This window comes from Balaenoptera ricei, chromosome 8 (genome assembly GCF_028023285.1).
Source record: "Balaenoptera ricei isolate mBalRic1 chromosome 8, mBalRic1.hap2, whole genome shotgun sequence".
Lineage (NCBI taxonomy): Eukaryota > Metazoa > Chordata > Mammalia > Artiodactyla > Balaenopteridae > Balaenoptera > Balaenoptera ricei.
Genome location: NC_082646.1, coordinates 19,037,126 through 19,060,434, shown reverse-complemented (window position 1 = coordinate 19,060,434; position 23,309 = coordinate 19,037,126). Strand labels below are relative to the sequence as shown.

Here is a 23,309-nt window from a genome sequence, read left to right as displayed (position 1 = left end):
GGGTCTATTAAATCTAAATTAGTGATAGATAACATTCACTTAATCTTTAACAGTCCTCAAAAATGTAAATTAAGATTTATTCTCTAAAATGGAAGCTTCTAGCTACTTATAAGTCACTAATATTGCACAGTGGTATTTTAAACAGTACAGCCTTATAACAAAAAATGTGTTCAAGATTAGAAAAAATGTAAAGTAGAAGGAAAAATTACTGTGTAATCTCAGAAGGTTTGGGGATTTGATTTTTTATCTTATTTTTTAAAAAAGAGTTGAAAATCATAAAAAGTGAAACATTATTTTCATACAAGCTGACCCAGGGTAATCAGTCACCCTGATTACAGCAGGTCTTTCTGGCTACATAGGGTTGTTGCCTTAGACAACAGAAGTTGTCTACAGCTTTTGGATCAGCATGGCAGAAGCACCTCCTCCTCCGTTGCAAATACTGGCAAGACCATATTCTCCTTGCTTCAAGGCATGAGCCAAATGGACGACAATCCTGGCTCCAGACATCCTAGGATTAAGAAAGCATTTTGGTACTTTAATGGTTTATAGACTGTATGAATAACCAAATTAGCCATTACTTATAGCTGAATTTAACTACTTTACTTTAACTTGGGAGACTTGTTTCAAGAAGGGTTACAGCTTTTGTTTGTTTGTTTGTTTTTTTGGCCACACTGAGCGGCACGCAGGACCTTAGTTTCCCGACCAGGGATCGAACCCATGCCCCCTGCAGTGGAAGCGTGGAGTCCTAACCACTGGCCCACCAGGGAAGCCCCAAGAATGGTTACAGCTTTTTAAAAAGCCCAAGCATAGATTTTACTCTTAAATTATCTTCTTCAACATAAAACAATATTAGTTTTCAAGGAACAGATGTGATAGATCTGTGTTCAATGGGGATCCTATCAGAAATGGTATTTGCCTTACGAAGGATGGGTGGGAAGAAAAACTGTTAAACCAAGAGTAACAAGAATTATCATGAAGCAGTTTAAGTTGTGATAGGAATATACAAAGGCAGCCATTAACCTAGGTATATTTTTCTTTATAATTTTACCTACCCAATCGGATGTCCAAGAGAAACAGCTCCTCCATTGATATTCACTTTTTGGGGATCAATCTCTAGCATTTTAATGTTTGCTAGTACGACCACACTAAAGGCTTCATTTATTTCCCACATTGTAATATCTTCTTTTTTCAATCCTGCATCTTTAAGAACCTAAATTTTTAAAAATATAGATTATGTTCAGATAATTAAGTCAAAACTTATTTTCATTATCTTCTTGAAATTCTGCAATTTTCATTTATATTATTTCCCTTTGATGTAATACATAAATATGGAGTTTCTTAGTTTCCAGGAGGAAGGGCCCTTTTATTTTCTGATTTTAATTTCTTATCTTTTTGTTTTTGTTTTTGTTTTTGTTTTGGGGGCTGCACGGCATGCAGGATCTTAGTTCCCTGACCAAGGATCGAACCCGTGCCCCCTGCAGTGGAAGTGTGGAATCCTAACCACTTGACTGCCAGGGAATGCCCTAATTTCTCATCTTATTGCATTGTAATCAAAGACTTGTTTGCATTATCGTATTTCTATTTTGGAGAGAGAAAACTTGATTTTCTTGAACATTCCATGGGTAACTGAAAAAAACGTACTCTTTATTTAGGGGTACATAGTTGATACATATTCTTAAGATCTACTTTACTGATTATATGTTGCTTAGTCCTAGATTCTTTATCTATCAAATGAAAGAGGTATATTAGTCTCTACTAATTTTTCATTGCATCCCCTAGAGTTTCTGCTTTATAAAAGTTGCTGTGGGGTTATCTGGGGCACAGTTATTCAGAGCTATCGTATTTTCATTGTAAATGATTTATTTAAAGTCTTATTATATGATCTTTTGTTTTGATAGTTCCTCAGCTATTGCAGGAGGGTGTTTATCTTTAGAAATTTTTTTGTTGTGAGCAACAATAAAATTAACATGAAACTTTTGTTCCTCCTTGCTCTCTTCCTCCAGCAGGCTCAGGTAGCTTTCTAAGCTGTACAGCTCAAAGAGCTTCCTCTAGTTCCAACACCATGAGACAAAACATGGTACCTAACTATAGCCACTTTTCTAGCTCTCAGAATCTAGCTGAGAAATGTTTATCACCCTTCCTTTCCAATGTGATGCACATTCACTTTCAGAAGTTGTATAACTGTGTTGCTTTCTGAGATCTGCCACCTCTGGACAGATCATCACTCCCTGTTGTTTCTGATCCTTCTCTATCCTTATTCCCCACTGATTTTTTTTTTTTTTTTTTTTAATCTGGGTGCCACCCTCAGACATTCTCTCTCTCTCTCGGTGAGGCCCTCTACTTCTGAAAGGGAACATTTGCTGGAGTCTTCTGAGATCCCTTAACCCCTAAACCAACACAACACTGTCTCCTTTCCTGGGACCCCTTAGTAACTTCCCGCAAAGACTCAGACTGACAATTGGAGCAGATAGGTCCTCTCCATCTCCAGTTTTACTCTCAGACCAGCTCCCGGGAGTTCCCTTTCAGGACTGAAGACTGCTCCTTCTAGTAATGAATATTTGCTTTGAATTCTAGAACCCTGGATCCTCAGCATTCCCTTCTTTTCTCTGCTGCACCAACCTCCCACTTTGCGGTTGCCGTTCCAGGTGTGTGAGTTCCACACAAGGAATTCAATCATGTAGTTTTTATCTGCTCCACTGAAAATATAGTTTGTGGGTTGCCCCTTTACTTTTGTTGTTGTTACCCTTGTTGCTCTCTAATTGTTTTCAGGAGAAGTGAGAAGATTTGAAACTAAGCTACCTCTATGCTTTGGCAGATGAATAACATGTAAAATCTAAAACATGCAACCTTGGTATAAGCAAAACCAGAAATTGGCACAATGAGTTATGGTCTGTTATTCTGTTCTCACCTTAGGTACAGCATATGCAGGTGCAACTGGAAAATCAACAGGTTCTACAGCAGCATCAGCAAATGCTTTATTAAAAAAAAAAGGTCATTAAAATCTTTTTACAAGCACCCAAGACTATATCTAACAACTTATACAATATGAAAAAATGCAAGTTTCCTACACCTTTTAGTGTATTTAAATGTATTTGTGCCTTTTCTAAGATTCTGCACTTTATAAGATTATACCAGTCATCTAAGCCATTGACTTTCACAGATAGGGAGTTAGGGGGAACTGCCTCCAGGGACACTGACATTATCTAGAGATATTTTTGGTTGTTGCACAAGTGGAATGCCACTTATTGTAGTATCTAGTGGGTAGAAGCCAAGCTGCTAAACATCTTACAATGCATAGAATAGCCCCCTACAACACAATTATTTGTTGTGAAATGTCAATGGTGCTGAGGTTAAGAAACCATGATCTAAACAAAATGGTATCTGTTTAACTATTTATGAAGAAGGCAAGGCAGATTTTACAGCTAAAAAGTCTTAAGGAGACTGAGGACATGCCAAGACCACACAGTTAATAATAAATGCCAGTACAATTAGATTTTTTGTATCTCTATACTCCTAAGCCCATATTCTTTTTATTCTACCTGGCTACCTTTCCCCACAGTGCCAGGGGAAAACATGTACCCTGTAGTCTCCCACACATCATCCAGGATAGGGAAAGATTTTTAAAAGCTTTCTCTTACACAAAGCAAATCCTAACAAAAATACTGAAGGAGGTTCTATCTCAATTAAAACATGTACTAGTTAAATTCTGTCACAAAGTACAACCTACAGACAGAAATAGCCAACTTCAATATTACATATAATATTACTGACAAAGAACCTCAATTTCAGGAAGAATATAGGGGTTTAGGAATAAACAAGTTCAGAACATTTTCTACCTGCTATTCTTGCCAGTGGTTTAACACTGAGCCTCTTGGCTGCATCTGCAGTCATCAGAATCACAGCAGCTGCTCCATCATTCAGTGTGCTGGCATTGGCAGCTGTTACTGTACCTGAAAGTATCAATGAGCATGACGTCAGAACATTCTTTCACACTGAATTCGTTTGGATCAATTTAACAAATTTCTACAGAATACTGCCTGGGTTGCTAGATGCATGAAGATATGGATGGAGATAATTCCTGCCCTCAGGAAAATACACATAATTAAATGTGTATGTGTATAACACAATTAATGTCAGTATACCTTTTTATGTTAGATTTTTTAAAAATATATTTTTATTTATTTGGCTTCGCCGGGTCTTAGTTCCTGCCCCGTGTGGGATCTTCGTTGTGGCATGTGGGATCTAGTTCCCAGACCAGGGATCGAACCCGGGCCCCCAGCATTGGGAGCGTGGCGTCTTAACCACTGGACCACCAGGGATGTCCCCTTATGTTAGTTTTTTGTAACAGTTTATTCAAAGCTACCTCAAAAGGCATGCGTGATGGCACTGGGTAAATGCTGGTTCATAATTCCTCAAAGATAAGGACCACTTCATATTTTTCCTAACACTAAGTCTTTGCTTATTCACAGTAGAGCAGGCACTCATTATATATTTTGCAAATCAGTGTCAAAATCAGATATTTCTTCTTCTCTACAATCACTTGAAGTTAAATGAATACTAAAAGTCACTAAACTGTACATTTTAAACAGGAGAATTTTATGGTATGCAAATTATATGTCAATTAAGCCGTTTTCTTTTAAATACCAATGAAGACCCTAAAATAGACTGCTGCTAAAATTATAAAAATATACTTTTGCAATATAAATTTTTTTTTTCTTTTTTTGGCTGAGCTGTGAGGCTTGTGGGATCTTAGTTCCCCGACCAGGGATCAAACCCGTGCCCCCGCTGCAGAAGCACGGAGTCCTAACCACTGGACCATCGGGGAATTCCCTGCAATATAAATTTTTATATGATGCTTTAATAAAAAAGATCGATCCACTCCTACAGTTAGTATTGAGAAATTCAATCAAAAAAGGGAAAAAAGTTATTTCAGATTATCGCAGCTATATACAGCCAATTTTAAAAGCAGAACTGACCTTTTTTCCTCAAAGGATTTAGTAACCTGGGATCCCATTTACACTAACATTCAACATTTATTTATTGAGAACCAGGCACTAGAGATATAACAATGAAAAACAGCTATCAGCTTAGTCCTCCAGAGGCTTACAGATATTTAACATAATATGTAAACTTGATTTTCATATCATGAAAAACTTTCAAGATGAAGTGCATATGAAAAACTGTTTTACATCATTCTACAACCTGTTCCAGAGGCTTTATATATTGAAAGTATTAACTGTTTATATGAAATAAATAACTAATAAAAACCTACTGTATAGCACAGGGAACTCTACCTCAATACTCTGTAATGACCTATACGGGAATAGAATCTAAAAACGAGTGGATATATGTATATGCATAACTGATTCACTTTGCTGTACTGCAGAAACTAACAACATTGTAAATCAACTACACTCCAATAAAAATTAATAAAAAAAAAGTTCAAACACACACGCAAAGAAAATATTAACTGTTAAGCAATTTTAAATATACTTTGGATAAATATCATATGTTTTGTTAACTTCACTTGAGCCTGATACATTGAAAATGTTAAATACCATCTAGTTGTTTTCTAGAATTTTTAAAAATCCTTAGGCAGTTCTAAGACGAGACATGGTATACTGACTCTTTTTTCTTATGCTTCATTTCTTAATACTAACCATTTTCTTTTTGGAAAACCGTCTTCAGCTTTGGAACTCTGCTGAAATCAACACGTTTATATTCTTCATCTTCTTTCACCACTACATCTGGTTTACCTAAAACAAAATCTTTTAAATTAAGTAATCTTAGCAGTGAAGATAATAATTAGTTGCTCAGTAAGAAACGGTACACAAGGTGCCTGGTAGTCTGTGCTTCCCTGTATGCCCACATACCTTAAACCATCCCAAGTAAATTCCACTCAAGAATCCACCATCAATAATTTCTGTTAGTGTCTTAAAGAAGAGTTTATTAAGTAAGTAGCCTGATGCAATTTAAATCTTCTGTTCAGCCACATCTCATTCTCCTCTCTCAGCCTCCTTCTATGATCACAGACCTCATTCTTCTAACCCCAGGGGTAGATGTCCAACCTAGGCTGGATAAGTTTTGGTACACCATCATTCTCATCACAGTAATTATTTCTAGAATCGAAATGTAACCTAAACCAAGTTAACTGAGTCTTTACTGTGGATTCATTTTGCTGCAATTGGTGAGGAGGTCTCTTTCCTTTGTGACTGAGAGCCCTACAGATGTGACCCTGGAGATGGAGGCAGCACCACAGGAAGGCTGAGACAATAAAGAACAAAAGCAGCATGGAAAAGCCGAGACAGCACGCCCTAATGGTACTGACTACCCACTCCCAATCCCTGAAGTTCCCAGAGCTGACTGGTTGCTGCTGTACATCTTTCAGTTCTGGGACGAATCCCCAAGTGGCCTTCTAATAAATCCCCCCTTTTCACTTAACTTAGTGTGTTCTTTGTTGCTATATTAGAAAGAATTATATTAGAAATTAAACTAAATTATTTTAGAAACTAAATATTACCTCTGAATTAGCAACATTTCCCTTTATTAACCATAAGCAGCAGTGTCAGCATCCTCAGTTGAAATTAACAAAGATAAAAATGTACTAAAACTTAAACATAAAATATTTAGCAACACGTAAAATCTACTAAAAATTAAAATCTATCCTTCAACCTTTTACTGTAATTGTGACAGGAACAACTTCATTTCCAAATTTTCCAGCTTCCCATGCTGCTTTACTTCTGGTATAGGAGTTAATAGCATAAGTATCCTGTTCATCTCGTGCAATATTCAGCTTCTTTGCAGTATTTTCAGCACAGTTGCCCTGATAGAAGTTGGAAGATTTAAAAAACTAATTAACTTTGCATAACATAAAACAGTGGTTAGCAGTTAAATTTATTTTCTTAAAATATACTTCTTTCTGTACTAGGTAATTTTTTTACTCATGTCTCATCGTCAAATACTTGAATTAGCCCAGAAGTTGCTATTTTGAAGACAAATAATTAAACACCTATGGAATCCATTATTTAAAGTTAGAAAATGCCCTATTTCAGTATGGGGCAATTTATTCAACAATTGAGCCAAGTTGATGCAATGAGCTTAGAAAAACATTTTCCTAAAATGAATGGCTCAATCAACATTTATATCCTTCAGTTCAGTTTCTGAGATATATATATTGGACTTTCCTGGTGGTGCAGTGGTTACGAATCCACCTGCCAATGCAAGGGACATGGGTTTGATCCCTGGTCCAGGAAGATCCCACATGCTGTGGAGCAACTAAGCCCGTGCACCACAACTACTGAGCCTGCGCCCTAGAGCCCGCGAGCCACAACTACTGAAGACCGCGGACCTAGAGCCTGTGCTCCACAACAAGAGAAGCCACCGCAATGAGAAGCACGCACACTGCAATGAAGAGTAGCCCCCGCTCGCCACAACTAGAGAAAGCCCACATGCAGCAACAAAGACCCAAAGCAGCCAAAAATAAATAAATTAAATAAAAATAAATTAAATATATATATATTTTAAATTAAGCAGTATTTTACATACATGGCATTTCTCCATTAAAAAGCAACAATTACCATATGAATTTTATTGTAGACATCAGTTAGCCCATCTTTTACAATCAAATCTTCAAGCTTTATACCACCATATGGTGTTGCTCCTCTGTTCATTACGTAGGGAACATTGGACATGCTCTCCATCCCACCTGCCACCATCACATCCTGCTCAGCAACACACAAAAACCCAATGTCAATTCAAGTAGTACTGTTGACTTCTGAACAACACCAGGATTAGGAACGTCAACGCTCCACACACTTGAAAATCTGTGTATAACTTCACAGTCGGCCCTCCCTATCCATGGTTCTACATCCACAGATTCAACTGTAGTACGTGTTTATTGAAAAAAATTTGCACATTAAGTGGACCCAGGCAGTTCAAATCCATGTTCAAGGGTCAACTGTAGTTGCAAACCCATTATACCCTTTACACAGCTACAACAAACAAGTATTCTACATGGACTTTATTAAACATTTGCTATACAGTCACTATAGGAAGTACCCTCTTGACACTGGTAAAAGGAAATGGTCTGAAACGTGTAATGATAATTAAGATCAGAATCAGACATTAATAAGAATGCCAGGAATCTTTAATGTAGAACCGTCTTCTGAAATTCTTCTAACCTTTCATTTCACTGACACTGCCAAAAACGTAATCTCAGTTCTCGGAAATAATCCTACTTCCTTGATTGTGATCCTCCCAATCAACTCTTCCCAGATAGTTATAGTAATTTTCTACTTGATCATCTGATATGCAGCCTGTCCTTCCACCAAGTGTCATCTACACTCATCTGAGTCATTCTGGCTAGACTGTAAGTCTGGTCATTCCACTCCTTACAGGACTCACCAGCATAGCACATAAGGCCCTTTACAATCTGACTTCTTGTTCCCTTTCCAGTCTCATGCCTGGACCTACACCTGAGGTCATACTGAACTGTTTAAATATCTTCAAAGAGATTTCCCTGGCAGTCCAGTGGTTAAGACTCTGCAATTCCACTGCAGGGGGCACGGGTTCAATCCCTGGTCGGGGTACTAAGATCCCACATGCCGCGCAGTGCAGCCAAAAAGAAAAAAAGAAAATCAAGGTCTTCAAAGATACCGTGCTAATTCACACCACCTCTGCACTTCTGACCTATCCACCACCGTGTAAAACACCTACATTTCCTTTAAAACTAATCAAAACACAGCCACTTCATGCTTTCCCTGACCACGTATTTCTATCCCTTTTTGGAACAGTTTCCCTTCCTTCTTTTGTGTTCCTCAATTACTGTGCATTGCTTTTATTAATAATATTACACTGTACTGTAGCTATATTTATGTGTCAAGTCTTCTCACCAAACTGAGCTCCTTTGAGGCCAGAAACCCTTGTCATATCTATTTTTATGTCATTAGTGCCTGGCATATATAGTAGAAGTTTAATAAGTATTAATCAACTAACCTGTAATTACAGATTAACAAAAGAAATTCATTTGCATTATAAGGGCTAATTTTTAAAAATAGTTTAATATAAAACATTAATGTAAATATAAAATTAAAGCCAATATTATATTCTCACAGTCTTTAATCAAGAATAAAGACAAACAGAAGTTCTATACCAAAGAAACCTAAATATCTTGCCTGTTTTCAAATATGGAGAGTCTCAAATAGCTCTCATATAAGTTTTATTCTGTTATCCTGAAATACTGAGTATTTTCTGGGGATGATGGCAATAATAAGTGGCAGAAATTAAGTTATCAATTATTCTATAGAATATAATAAAATTGACCATTTTCCAAAATCAGATAATATTCAAAATAAGGCAATTCCTAGTATTCCTCTAAGTCAGATAATTTTATACATGCACAAATGAATCAAAGAACACTAACTGAAAGCATTTGCTAGAGAACCACAAAAAAATCAACTGAGACAAAATTTTCCTTGTCATTCAAACCGTTCTGAAACATCTAAACAATCTCATGACCGTTTGACCAGGGTTTGGTAATACCTGATGTCAGTGTTACCTTGTGTATAGGCAAACAAGCTCTCACAAGCTTTGGAAAATGTGTAACTGGTATAACTTTCATGGAAAGCATTTGAAAACATCAAAATTTTTAAATCTCTGACTCCAAAAATCTCCTCTTAGGAATTTTTCCAAAAGACAGACTTGCACACGATGACATTTTTTAATGCTTTGTTCACCAATCTCCAGTGAACGTCCACATAGTAGATCCTCAACTAATGATGGGCAAAACTAGGATTTGAAATTAGTCTGGCTCCAGACTTTTTGTTCTTAACCACTACACTATACCGCGTAGTACAGTGAATTAACAAGAGTTGATTTAAGTATTTATAAGTACACAAAGATATATGCATAGGGGTACTGTCTGCAGCATTATTTAAAATAGTGAAGAACTGGAGACAATCTAGATGTCCATTCAATAAGGACCCATAAGTATATTATAGTTGTTCAGTTCAATAGAGTACTATCTTATGTGCTGATACAGAATAATCTCCAAGACATTACATGGGGCACAGAGTTTAAGAAACTTCCCCAAAGTTTCTCTGCTCTTAGGTGGCAGAATACACAAAAAAGTGATGAATAAGTCAGAGATTCAAAGTGGGGCAAGAAGAAAGAAGATTGTTCATTTTATACTTTTCTATATCATCTCAGTTTTTAGCATGTGTATCAGGTATCACTCTTTTTTTTCTCTTTGGCTTGCCTTACAACTGGAAACAAAGCAAGGGAGGAGTAACAGCAAGGGTATGCATAATTATGATTCCTGTACATGTAAAAAATAATCTGCAAACACCTCACAACTGATTTTTACCTTTTACCTTGGTGTGTTATAGGCTGGAATGCACTAGACAGGGATAGGGACACCTGTTTTCTAATTTTACCCCTGTAACTAACTGTGTTTGTAGTCCTCTCAACCTCTTTCCTCAACTGAAAAAAAGGCTTGGATCTGATAAACTCTTAGGTCTACGAGTCCAGGTCTAGCCTCCTAACATCCAGCATATATTTGCTGAGCAGCCTATCTCTTGCTCAGTCTCAGGTAAAGACAAGATCACAATCATCAAGGCCAACAGAAAGCCTGCACAATTTTACAGCTGAACCTGAACATAAGGAACTATAAATTAGTCATCAATTCTGGGCTCAATCAACGATTTGATTCCCAGGGTCAGCACCTTATTCTCATTTATGACAAAAACCCTTCTCATTCTAGCACAGACAAAATTTACAGTGTCTTAAATCAACCAGAATCTCTAAGTAAAGGGGCACCCAAAGACTAAAACGTCCTGGCTGAAAACTATTTTTTAATACTAGACACTTGAGCTATCATTTTGACCTCGACTTCAAATGGAATTGGCAAATCCAGACACTCCTGAGTGTCTGAAACAACACAGCAACTGCACTTATGAGAAAGAATCTCACTTCTAGAGTATGAATATGCTTAGATTTTTAGTGTTTTTTAGCACTGCATATTATTTTAGTTATAAAATGGAAAAGAAGGTACTTCTTACCTGATGTCCACACATAAGATTCTGAGAGGCCATCATGATGGCTTTCATTCCTGAGGCACAAACTTTGTTTACAGTGGTACATGGAGTAGAAATAGGTAAGCCTAAAACCAATATAAATCATACTTTTGAAAAACAAAGATATTCTTCAAATAAACTGTAATAAAATAGAGCATGTTAAACTATAATCTGCAACATCTCTTCTGCCAATATAAGTCTATTATGCATTTAACATTTTATTTAAGCTGAAATGACTTCCATTTTGCCATGTCAAACATTTAAGTGTAAAAGCAAAAATGTAGTCCTAATACCTGCACCCAGTACTGCTTGCCTTGTAGGGGCTTGTCCTTCACCTCCTTGTAGAACATTACCCATGTATGCTTCTTTCACTTCTTCTTTTGGAATCCCTTTTTTAAAAAATCAAAAAGACATTTCCATATTTCATTCAATTTAATAGTTAGTAATTACCTAGTAAAATACATGACATTATATAGCAGGAATGGTTTCTTTTTCTTGTCAGTTTTGAGCTTCATTCGTAACACTATAGTACAAGGACTTCTTTTCAAGGGAATTCAGAAATGTAGGCATTAATTCGTTTCTAAGTGTTACATATATAGTAAGTGCAAAATAAACGTTTGTTCCATTGAATCACTGCCCCTCAACACAAAAAGTAAAGCAACCACTAACCTGCCTTTTCAATGGCTCCCTGAATTGCAATGGAAGCAAGTTTAGTGGCTGGCAGAGCGGAAAGGCTGCCTAGAAAGGACCCAATGGGTGTTCTTGCAGCACCGACTATGACCACTTGCTGGCAAGACAGAGGATGGTAAGAATTATTATATTTAAATATTTTACCCGCATCATCTTTCATAAATGAACAATTCATAGATATATTATCCAAGAAACAGACTTTTTATGAATGACTAATTACCCATCAAAGATGAAAATAATATTAGAACAGCACTAAAATCAGTTCAGTGCTGGTACTTTATGATTTAAGACCTAACAGAAAACCTAAGAGAAACCAGTTCTAAAATAGGCATAGACCAGAAGCTTAAGGTTCAATTCTATCCCTTAGTCAAAATTTAAGAAATGATCAGTTTAACCCTTGTTAACTGCATAAAAAGCCCTAATTAAAGGGCTTCCTTACTGAAGGGAAACTCTGGTCTAGGGTCAAGACCTGTATGTTAGTGGGGGCCATACCACTTAACTAGGACACAGCCAGAGCCATAATTTCTTAAACTATTAATAAGACAATATAAAATTTAAGAAAAAGTAAATAAAAGCTCTCTTAAATATTGCAAAACACTATTTTAACAATTCTCTCCTTACGCTTGCCTTCTACATGCTCTTAGATAAATACATACATACATACATACATAAATCCTCATAGATAATAAGAGAACCATTCCCTAGATTATGGTTGAGGCTATTACTAAGTCTTTTTAGGAACCGTTATGAAACAAAAGGAGGACCCCTCAGGAAGCACTAGGTGACCAGGTGATGGTCCTTCCTGTCTAATCCCCAGTCTCCTTCAGCCCCTTTCTTCTAGTATCTTCCATGTGGCCTCTGCAATGTACCAACACAATATAATGGGGGTCCCCAAAAGTAAAGGAAGAACATTACCTAGTTTTAGAGAAGGTTGTTTACCATAGACAATGATTGGGGAAGAAGCAGAAATTATGCAGGGCGCTAGACTGAAATTTTTTATGGTAATTTGGGAGTTTGACTTAATATTTCAATAATTAGCTATTCCTAACCACTGAATCATCCCAAGCTGACCCTCATCTATACATGCTTTAGAATATGCATTTTTAATAGACTACATTTCCTTTAAATTCTTGAAATTTTAAAGCACAATTTAAATTTATACTTACATTCAAAGTGGGTTTTGATACATAACTTCGTTCCACATATCTTATTTCCTGTAATATAAATATTTGTTATGATGTAAAAAATATTAATCTACATCACTTTATACTTCTCAGTAACGGGATTATGGTAATTTCTTTTTGCTGCATTATACTTTAATTTCCAAATTTTCCTGTTTGCATATATCACTGTTACAATTTTTTAAATTACTACTTTTGTAATATTCTCATCTGATTAACTGTTCATTGGAACTGTATGTTTTAACTTCTGATGAATTTATCATCTTAAAATTTCTAAGCCTTTTTAAGTATAAGCTTTATAAAATATAATTTTAAGTTAAATCTAAGTTCTAAATTAAGTAAGCCCAAATTGGGCTGCTGCTTATATAACCTACTTACACTGAAGGATTCTAGCATATTATCTGTGACCCAACTCTGAATTAAAATTTCCTACTTGTAGTAAACATGCCAGTCATTGCCTCTCCAGCTACACCCCTTTCTCCAAAGGGTCTGGAAGGGACAGCCCTAAGTACCTACAAGGTGATTCCCATCCTCCTCCCACTGGCCAGAGCTGACAGGACCAAAAATGGAATGGACTTTGAACCAAGCTAGCACTCTGAGAGACCCAATCAACTGGATGATGATGGGCACTTGAAGTGAAAGGCCCAAGGGGCTGGAGTTAGTCAGCAACACCATGTAAAAGCAGAGGTTACAGCAAAGAGAAAAGCCACAAGTAAGCAGAGAAGCAAAGGAATGGAACATATACACTCAGAAAAGGAAGAAAAGACCATGCCACACTACAAGAGACAAAAGATAACATAGTTAGTGATTTTGTAGTTAGGGTTCCAGCAAGGCCAGCTTTACTTTATTTCCTAACATTGGATGTCCAAGAGCTTGCCTATTGTATATCTTCAAAAAAGCCCCTTTCTACTTAGCTAGTGTGAAATGGGATGTTGTTCCTTGCAATCAAAGGGCCTTTTCTAAACCACTTTAAAGTCTCTGGTTCTGTTTAGTTGAAGGTTCCCTGGTTTCTCCACTTTGCCCTGGATCCCATTCCAGTTGCCTTTTCGAAGATGCCACATCTTCCGTTATCCCTTCCCTCGCCCCAACATCATTCATCCCCTTTACTCCTGGATTATTCCGTAAGCACAGTAATAGGCTTCCTCCCGCCTGAAAGAATTAAAAACAAACTTCTCTTAACCCAGACTCCCATTGAGCTTTCACCTCATTTCTTAGCTCCTCTGTACAAGAGAAGTTCTCCAACAAGTTACCTACTATTTGTTTCCTTGTCCTCACCTCCTACTTACTGTTCAACCCCACCAAATCTGGCTTTTATCTATCCTACTGTTGGCTCTGAGCAAGATCAACAATGTCTGGATAGCAAAATCCAATAAAGATTTCACTATACTCATCTCATCCTCTCAGCAACCTGGGACTCACTTTTCTTCTTGGGGAAACACGCACAGTGGTTAAGAGCCTGGGCTTACTAGCTGAGTATTCTTGAGCATTAAGTTTTCTAAAATACTCTCCACAAATTGTTGTGAGAATGAAATGAGGTAATATGTGTAAACCACTACACAAACCCTCCCTTTTCTTGGCTTCCATTTTAACACAATCTTATAGTCTCCCTCTTATCTCTCTAGTTATTTTTCTCAGTCTTCTTTGCTGTTTCATCCTCCCCTTCCCAATCTCTAAGTGCTGGAATGTCCCAGGGCTTTGTTCCAGGCCCCTTTTAATTTTCCATCTTCACTGTCTCCTTAATCATATCTAGCCCCACAGCTTTAAACAGCAATTATGTCCTGGTGATTTCCAAATTTCTGTCTCCAGCCTTGACCTGCAGACTCATATATCCAAGTGCCAACTTGATAGCCTGAATTTAATGTCCAACTCATGTCTCTCAATTTCCACCCTAGAACACTAGTTTTTTGTTTTTTTTTTTAATGGTGGGAATGTGGTTTATTAAGCTGTGCCTTAGTACAGGCTCTGAGGTTTGCCCATGGTGCTTTTAATGTACAAAATGTTCTGCCAATTTTTTTTTCTTTTTTTTATAAATTTATTTATTTATTTTTGGCTGCATTGGGTCTTGGTTGCCGCACGCGGGTTTTCTCTAGTTGCGGCGAGCAGGGGCTACTCTTCGTTGCGGTGTGCGTGCTTCTCATTGCAGTGGCTTCTCTTGTTGTGGAGCATGGGCTCTAGGCACGCAGGCTTCAGTAGTTGTGGCGCATGGGCTTAGCTGCTCTGCAGCATGTGGGATCTTCCAGGACCAGGGCTCAAACCAGTGTCCCCTGCATTGGCAGGCGGATTCTTAACCACTGTGCCACCAGGGAAGTCCCTCCCCTCTTGTTTTAAGACCCAGTGTGAGGGTCTGTCCAGCCACGCCTGCCTGGAGCAGGGGGTCTGAACTACCCGGGCACTTCAGTGCCGCAAGTGCCTGGCCATCTCAGGCTCAACCAGAGCCTGAAGGGAGGAGACGGACACAGGGACGCTGAGGGCTGGGATGAGAATGGTGCCAACCTGGCAGTGTCCAAGAAGCGTTTGTCCTTCTGAGGGTCACAGTTCTTCAGGCTGATCTGAAGCTCCACCATCTCCAAAAACTTCCGGGCCTTGCACTGGTGCCCATGCAGGACTTCCCGTACCGCCTCGTAGAGGGTGTCACGGGAGACTTTGCTGCTCATGGTGCCTCACGCCGTGATAAACCGGAAAAGTAGAACACTAGTTTCTTTCCAGCATTTCCCTCCTCAAGACATCACGTCACAATCTGCCCAGGTGCTAAGCCAAAATCTTAGGACTCACCCTCCATCTCTGCCTAATACCTAGAGATACTCTATCACAGGTACTGTCAATACTGAGTCTAAAATATACCTAAATTCTTCCACTTTGCTTCATCTGCACTACTGCCACCTAGTCCCAGCCACCATCTCTTGCTACTGTAACAGCCTTTTACTTCATTTCCTGCATCCCCAACTTCCCTTCTTCAGTCCATCCGGTTTTTAAAACGTAAATCAGGGAGTTCCCTGGTGGTCCGATGGTTAGGAGTTGGTGCTTTCACTGCAGTGGCCCAGGTTCAATCCTTGGTGGGAAACTGAGATCCCAGTGGGACTGAGATCCCACAAGCTGCATGGCGCGGCCAAAAAAAAACACAAAAAAAAAAAAACAACCCCCCCCCACACACACACAAATGTAAATCAGATCACATCGCTCCCCTGATTAAAATCCTTTGATGGCTTTCCATTGTTCTTGGAATGATATCCACAGTCTTTCCCTTATCCTACAAGTTCCTGGCTCCTGGAACTGGAGCTCCTGATGATCTGGATGGTATGATCTGGCTCCTAATGTTCTTTCCTTTTTTTGTCTTCTTTTCTAATGTTCTTTCCAAACTCATGCCACTCTTGCTTGTGCCAGCCACACCAGCCTCCTCTTTGTTCTGAACCCATTCCCACCTCAAGCTCTTTGCAGTGTGCCTCTGCCAGTAACAGCCTTTCCCCAGCTTGCCTTGGCTGATTCATTTTTGTTCTTCAAGTCTCAGCTCAAATGATACAACCCCAGAGTGCTTCTCCCTGCCTATTTGAAGTTGGCTTCTATTTCAACATGATTATTTCCTTCAAAGCACCTCTCACACTGTGTAAATACAGGGTTCACATATATAATCTCTCTCTCTCCATATAATGCAAGCTTCTGAGAGCAGTCCTGTCTTTCCCCCTTCCCTTCCTCCTCCTTTCTCATTCACTGCTACATCCTTGTCACTTGGCATAGTGCCTAGAGCTCATTAAATATCCCAGGAATGACAAAATTAGAGTAGGATCAAGACACTGAACATAATGTGTGATAAATATGTGATAAATGAACACAACTAGTTAAGTTTTATTTGCATATCACAATCATCTTTCAAGGACAGCTCAGCTGCCCCAAGAACTCTAGAGACCACCCTTGACAATGCAGGCAGAGGTAGACACTCCAGTCTTAGCTTCTGCAGCACACTGTGCACTCTATTTGTCCCAAACACATAATTCTGTAACCCTCACTGGCCTGTCTCCCCACTAGACTGTAAGTTTCAAGAAGAGACTGATTTTATTTATTTTTTATCCCAATGATGGCAAGAAACGCTAAACAAATGAACAAAGTCTGGTGCTTACTAGCAGCTCTGAAAAACATTTCAGGTAGGGTAAATATATTCTGAAGCCAACAAAATGGGATAATGAGCTACAGAGTGAGGGCCTATTTTACATGGGATGTTCCACAGAGGGCTCTTTGGAGATGTCACTGGAGCTGAGAAACTGAATATTAAAGAGTTAGCCTGGGGGGACTTCCCTGGTGGCGCAGTGGTTAAGAATCCGCCTGCCAATGCAGGGGACATGGGTTCAATCCCTGGTCCAGGAAGATCCCACATGCCGCGCAGCTACTAAGCCCATGTGCCACAACTACTGAGCCTGCGCTCTACAGCCCGCGAGCCACAACTAACTGAACCTGCATGCTGCAACTACTGAAGCCCACGCACCTAGAGCCCATACTCCGCAACAAGAGAAACCACAGCAATAAGAAGCCCACGCACCGCAACGAAGAGAAGCCCCCGCTTGCTGCAACTAGAGAAAGCCCACGTGCAGCCACGAAGGCACAACACAGCCAAAATAAATTAATTAAAAAAAAAAAAAAAAAAAAAAAGAGTCAGCCTGGGGAAGATCTAGGGAAAAGAGCATTTGATGCATTGGGAAGAACTAGGACAAAGGTCTTGAATTAGAAACAAACTTGGCACATGCTAAGTATAGAAAGTGGAACAGTATAGCAGGAGCCACATACTCAGGAGAACACAGTCTGAGCTGAGACTAAAGAAGCAAGCAGGGACCAAAGAGGCCATGAGAAGGACTCTGGATTCTAGTCTGTGCAATGAGAAGCCACTGAAGGCTTTTCTATTATAAAAAGACCACTCTGGCTAAAGTATAGAGAACTGATTGTAGGAGCAGGAGTAGAAAAAGGGAAGAAGACCAGGCAAGAGCTCATGTGGCTAGTGCTAGGGAGGTCACAAGAGGGGTGGATACAAACAGATGTATATGGAATATGTTTTAGATATAGAACCAGCCAATGGGTGGCTATTAGTATTCTTATTTTACAGGTAAGGAAACTAAAGCACAGGCAGGTCAAGTAACCTGCCCAGAGTCACAGAGCCAATATGGGGCAGAGCTGGGATTTCAAATCCAAGCAGTCTCACTCTATTATACATATATATAGTTTACATATTATACATATATATAATATTATATATTATGCATAGTATATATTTGTTATACATATTATATATTTTATTTAAAATAGTAATAAAATTTAGGAAGCTGAGGCAACTGCTCTTTCCAAAGTACTGCATAATTTTTGAGTAACTAATGATTTGCTTATGATATTCTTCACTAATCAAGCGTGTCATCAGTGATACTAATTTTTCATTATTTCTGTTCACAGGACACAAATTCATGAGAACTATCCATATGCCAAAATAACTGTAAAAATCAGTAAAATGAATTAGAAATTGAGCCATTATCAAGGAAACATTTTGAGAAAACAGATTAATCATTTAAAAAATTTTTCAACTTCTTAGAGGATTTAGCAGTTAGTACTCAAAATACCTTGTGTTTATGCATATTATTGTCTGTATGAGGAAGCAAAGTTCCCTTACATAAAACTGATATCCAAATCTGTATTTCTTCAGGTCTTTATAAAGTTCTCCAAGTATTAAACAGTTATGCTAATTTCAATCAACACTTTTCATTTTATGTATATGTTCATTTTATGTATTTCATTTATATAATTCCTTTGTTAAAATCTTATATAAACACTGTTATATTAAATTTTTACATTGTTGAATGCTCCCTCTGTTACGGGTTGAATTGTGTGCCCCACCCAAAAGAAGTCCTAACCCCCAGGACCTTAGAATGTAACTTTATTTGTAAACGTGGTCCTTACAGAAGTAATCAAGTCAAAATAAGTTCATTAGGGTGGGCCCTAATCCAATATGACTGATGTCCTTATAAGAAGGGGAAATTTGAACACAGAGACAGACACAGGGAAGGGAAGTGAAGACACAGGGAGATTGCCATGTGCAGATGGAGGACTGGAGTGATGCATCTACAAACCAAGGGACTCAGATTGCCAGCAAACCACAAGAAGCTCAGAAGAGGCAAGGAAGGATTTCCCTACAGGATTCATTAGGGTCCTGCCAACACTTGATTTCGGACTTTCTAGCCTCCAGAACTGTGCAACATTTCTGTTGTTTTAAGCTGCCCGATATGTGGTATTTTCTTACAATGGCCCAAGGAAACTAATACACCCTCCTTCTTGGAAATCTCCCCTCCCCTGGCTTTCAGGTGACACTACATTCCTCTGGTTTTCTTCCACAACACCATCCTCTCTTTTCATTCACCTTCACGGGTTCCCACTTGTTCTTGTCTGTCCTGAAATACTGTGTCTCCCAAAGGCCCTGTACAAAGCCCTCTTCTCTCCTCTGTCTACACACTTGCTGTAGCTGGGCTCATCAATGCCTGTGGAACTCCTCTCTCAGCCATTCACAGCCAATCAGTCATTAAGTTCAACAGATTCTATCTCCATGCTATCTCTTGAATCTATCCATTTCTCTCTGTGTTTACTGCCAATCAGATCACTATCACCACTTACTTGCTTACCAAAACATTCTGTTCTTTTTTTCTGTATAAGAAAGGCCTGAGAACTGAGGTTCAAAACTCCACAGGGTGAAAGGGAATGGGAAGGGAATGCAAAAACCATGAGTATCCATGAGGATTCAACCAGGAAAATAAAAACCATTCTATGTGAAACAGAATTTAATGCAGAGAATTAAATGCACAGGTGAGGGACTTCCCTGGTGGCACAGTGGTTAAGAATCCACCTGCCAATGAAGGGGACACAGGCTGGATCCCTGGTCCGCGAAGATCCCACATGCCGCGGAGCAACTAAGCCCGTGAGCCACAACTACTGAGCCTGCGCTCTAAAGCCCGCATGCCTGGAGCCCGTGCTCCACAACAAGAGAAGCCATCGCAATGAGAAGCCCACGCACTGCAACGAAGAGTAGCCCCCGCTCGACACAACTAGAGAAAGCCCACGCACAGCAACGAGGACCCAACACAGCCATAAATAAATAAATAAATAAATAAATGTACAGGTGACAGAAGAGCTGAGAACAGGAGACAGCAGCACAGAGACTAGCAACAGGAAGCCACTAGCATGCTCAGGCTGTTAAGACAAAGGGAAGAAGCAGGGTTACCAAAGCCAAGGGGTCAGGGTCACCTGGCAGAAGCAAGAACCAAAGGACTGGCAGACATTGTCAGAAACACAATCTAAGGCAGAGAGAGGAAAAAAATAATTATCCTGACTTCTCCCTTCTTATCTCCCAATCTTCCACCAGTTTCTGAACCCAGCCAGAAGCCAGATGATGCTGGCACCTGCAAGGGTCGGCCTCACAGCAATATAGAAAGAGAAGAGGAGGTGAATCTGGGAACAAACAGGCTCAGGACTGGCACAATGCAGGATTTTTTTTTTTTTTTAAGTCTGAGTATTAAAGGAAAATTATCTTGGTTCAAAATAGCAAGACAGGACTTTAACGGAGGGAATGGTCAAAAGTGTCAAATATAGTATAAAGAAAAGTCAAGAAGAAGAAGAAAAAATACAGGAAAAGAAAATCACTGGTATTCTTCTGTTGAGCAGTACAGAAATCTAACTGCAGAGCTTTAAAGAGAAATGGATGTAAACGAAGGTGACGAGGAGGACTACTCTTTTGACCATAAGAAAAAAGCAATTCCAGCTGGAAAGCAACAAGCTCTGATAAAGTCCATAAAGGTTTCTTGACCGTAAGGGAGACCTGTGTGTATTTGAAGGCAAAAGAGAAAAAGCCAGTTTAATGGGTTAGAGATCAAGTTCCATTCCACAAAATGGCACTGAATATTGAAAACCTGTTAAAACAAACAGATTTCCATGGTTCATTAAATGACCACTTAATTCAAGTAACAACCAATACAACTAATTCCTAGAGTTCAATTAAATGAACACCACAAATCATATGCTACATAACCTACAACTTCATTTTTCTCATCAGCAACAATTGTGTTTGATTTTAAGCCCCTAGTTAAACTATAAATTAAGAGGGTTCTGCACTTGGTTTATGTTTTGTTTTGTTTTTTACAAAATTAGAGTACTTATTTCACCTAATTCACTAGTAAATGTTGGTTGAAACTCAGGATGACCCAAGTACATTTTTGTGATTTCCGACACACTAACAAATATGCTAAGAACTCATGTTTCCTGGAAACCCACTCCTCCTGACTCTTCCTTTTCCCTTGGCTCCCACCCTCACTCTGCATTTGTCAAGTTCTACACTTATTCTTTCACAATCTCTTGCATAGCGCTCCTCCCTTTCAGCTCCTACTGCCAGCACACCAGTCAAGTTACATCACACCTAACAGACAACAGTTTTTTCCCCACTTCAGTGCTCCTATACCTGTAATTATGACAAGAGCAAAAATATCAACGGTCCTCACTGACTTAAGTCAAATCCAAACCCTTACAATATGACTGGATTTCAAACTTTATTACTCCAACCAAACTGGAAAAGTCACGTTTCACCAACCACACCCTGAACTTCTCTACCTACTCCTTAGCTTTTGCCAGACCCTAAACATGTGGTGCAAGCTAGCTTGCTTTGACGTACGGAAAATAGTAGATTCCTTCAAGGCTGTCGCTCCTGTGTTCCCTAAACACAACAGCCAGAGGAGAAACACGGCTCTGGACGCCCTTAATACGTAAGCGTTACTCATCAAGAAAGTGAGTAGCCATTTATTTTCCCTGATAGGTTTGAAGTTGCTCCGAGTCCGTACATCTTTTTATTATCACCCTGTAAGCCCATAATGATTACCTATTGCATGAAATCAAAATCTCTTGACAATAACGCTCACAAACATGCTTTAAAGAAAAGCTCGGAAACAGTTTTACGGGCCTTCCCTACCCGTCGGGCAAGGTCAGAACCAAGCCCGCGCCTTTCTGCCTGTCAAATTACCTGCCTTATTTGACACACTAGAAAGCAATTATCACGATCCGGGAGGGCCCCTGAGAACGGAAATGCCCTGTACGAGCCGGCAAGTCTGAGCGCGTGGCTTTCAGGGCGTGGGTCCCGCCGGGGGCTTCCTCAGGCCTGCATTTAGGGCTCCTTCCGGCCGCGAGGCCGCAGGCAGAAGACTTCCGAGGCGAGTCCCGAGTCCCAGTCCCTCTCACCTGCATCCGCCTCCGAAGCAGGGGGCTGCACCCGCGGGCGCCAACGCGCAGAAGGGCCGCCAGCACAGCCATGGTGGCCGAGCGCGGAGCGGACAGTTACCAGCGGAGAGAAGGGATCACCAGCGGCGGGTCCCTAACCCCGCTTCACCCGCCGACCCGGCCGCCTCCTCCAATAGCAGCCTCGGGCCGCGACGGCCGCCGGCCATTGGCCGGCAGCAGAGGAGGGGCGGGGCGGAGCCTGGCGCTGGGACGCCCGAGCGGCGCGTGGCAGGAGGCGCTGGCTTAGAAGCCAGCTGATAAGGTGCCAGGTCCCCTTTCCACTACTTCTGACCTTCTGAGACCAGTGGTTTATGTGTAACCTGGGCCTTTTCTGTTCACTGGGCCAGCTTCTCTCCCTTAATACCCAGAAAGCACAAAGGAAATTCATGAAAATATTTTCAAGCAATCCAGTTAGCTTTTCATTTATGATGAGATAATTTTGCAATTGTTTCTTAGTAGGATGAAGAAGACGAATAGGAAACATTAATGCCTAACTTTGAACAATTAATAAAATTATATTAACCTTCACAAAAACTCCATGAATTAGATGCTATTATTATCCACCCCTTAACTAATGAGATAACTGAGCTACAAAGAAGTTAACTTATTTTTCCATGATTGCATGGAAAGTGGTAGAGCTGGGGTCTGAACTGATAGCATTACATGGCATTGCTTTCCTGTACCTATTTCCAGAGAATGATGTAAGTGTTAGGTATGATTATTCTCACATTTTGGGAACCCATTGCTTAATTTAGGATCTTCAGCTGGAGACAGCAAATTTTTGTGACTTTGTAACATTGTTTTCGTTTATATTTATTTTATTTATTTATTTAATTTTTTTCTATTTCTTTAATTTTGCTTGTTGTTGTTGTTTTGGCTTCTTTTTGCCCAAGTGGCTTGTGGGATTTTGTTCCCCAACAGATATTGAACCCAGGCCCACAGCAGTGAAAGTGCGGAGTCCTAACCGCTGGACCACCAGGGAATTCCCTATACTTACTTTATACAGAAGATAGGAGTGACAACATACAAAGTGAGCACTTTAACCCTACTTACTCCAAGCCAAACCCAGGTTTTTCCTAAAGTAAAA

At 39.5% G+C, this 23,309-nt stretch overlaps 1 protein-coding gene across 2 annotated transcripts; it reads right to left on the bottom strand.

Moving 5' to 3' along the window:
* Window positions 1-226: 226 nt before the first annotated feature.
* On the bottom strand, window positions 227-22,349 carry ACAT1 (acetyl-CoA acetyltransferase 1). Of its 2 annotated transcripts, none has more exons than XM_059930382.1 (12): window positions 22,184-22,349; window positions 12,929-12,976; window positions 11,742-11,859; window positions 11,366-11,461; window positions 11,058-11,158; window positions 7,578-7,721; window positions 6,673-6,823; window positions 5,661-5,768; window positions 3,837-3,950; window positions 2,909-2,973; window positions 1,053-1,210; window positions 227-508 (listed from the first exon to the last, which is right to left on the bottom strand). In XM_059930382.1, the coding sequence occupies exons 1-12, from the start codon at window positions 22,253-22,255 to the stop codon at window positions 388-390; spliced, it is 1,296 nt and encodes a 431-aa protein (XP_059786365.1). In that variant the 5' UTR covers window positions 22,256-22,349; the 3' UTR covers window positions 227-387. The 2 variants fall into 2 exon arrangements, with proteins under 2 accessions (XP_059786365.1, XP_059786366.1); XM_059930383.1 differs by having other exon boundaries at window positions 5,661-5,756; window positions 22,184-22,348.
* Between the last annotated feature and the right edge of the window lie 960 nt (window positions 22,350-23,309).

Coding starts and splice junctions, on each gene's coding strand:
- ACAT1 (XM_059930382.1), bottom strand. CDS start 22,255: ATGGCTGTGCTGGCGGCCCTTCTGCGCGTTGGCGCCCGCGGGTGCAGC. Junction 12,977..22,183: donor TGCTTCGGAGGCGGATGCAG/GTGAGAGGGACT, acceptor TTTATATTACAG/GAAATAAGATATGTGGAACG. Junction 11,159..11,365: donor GCAAGCAGTACTGGGTGCAG/GTATTAGGACTA, acceptor TATTGGTTTTAG/GCTTACCTATTTCTACTCCA.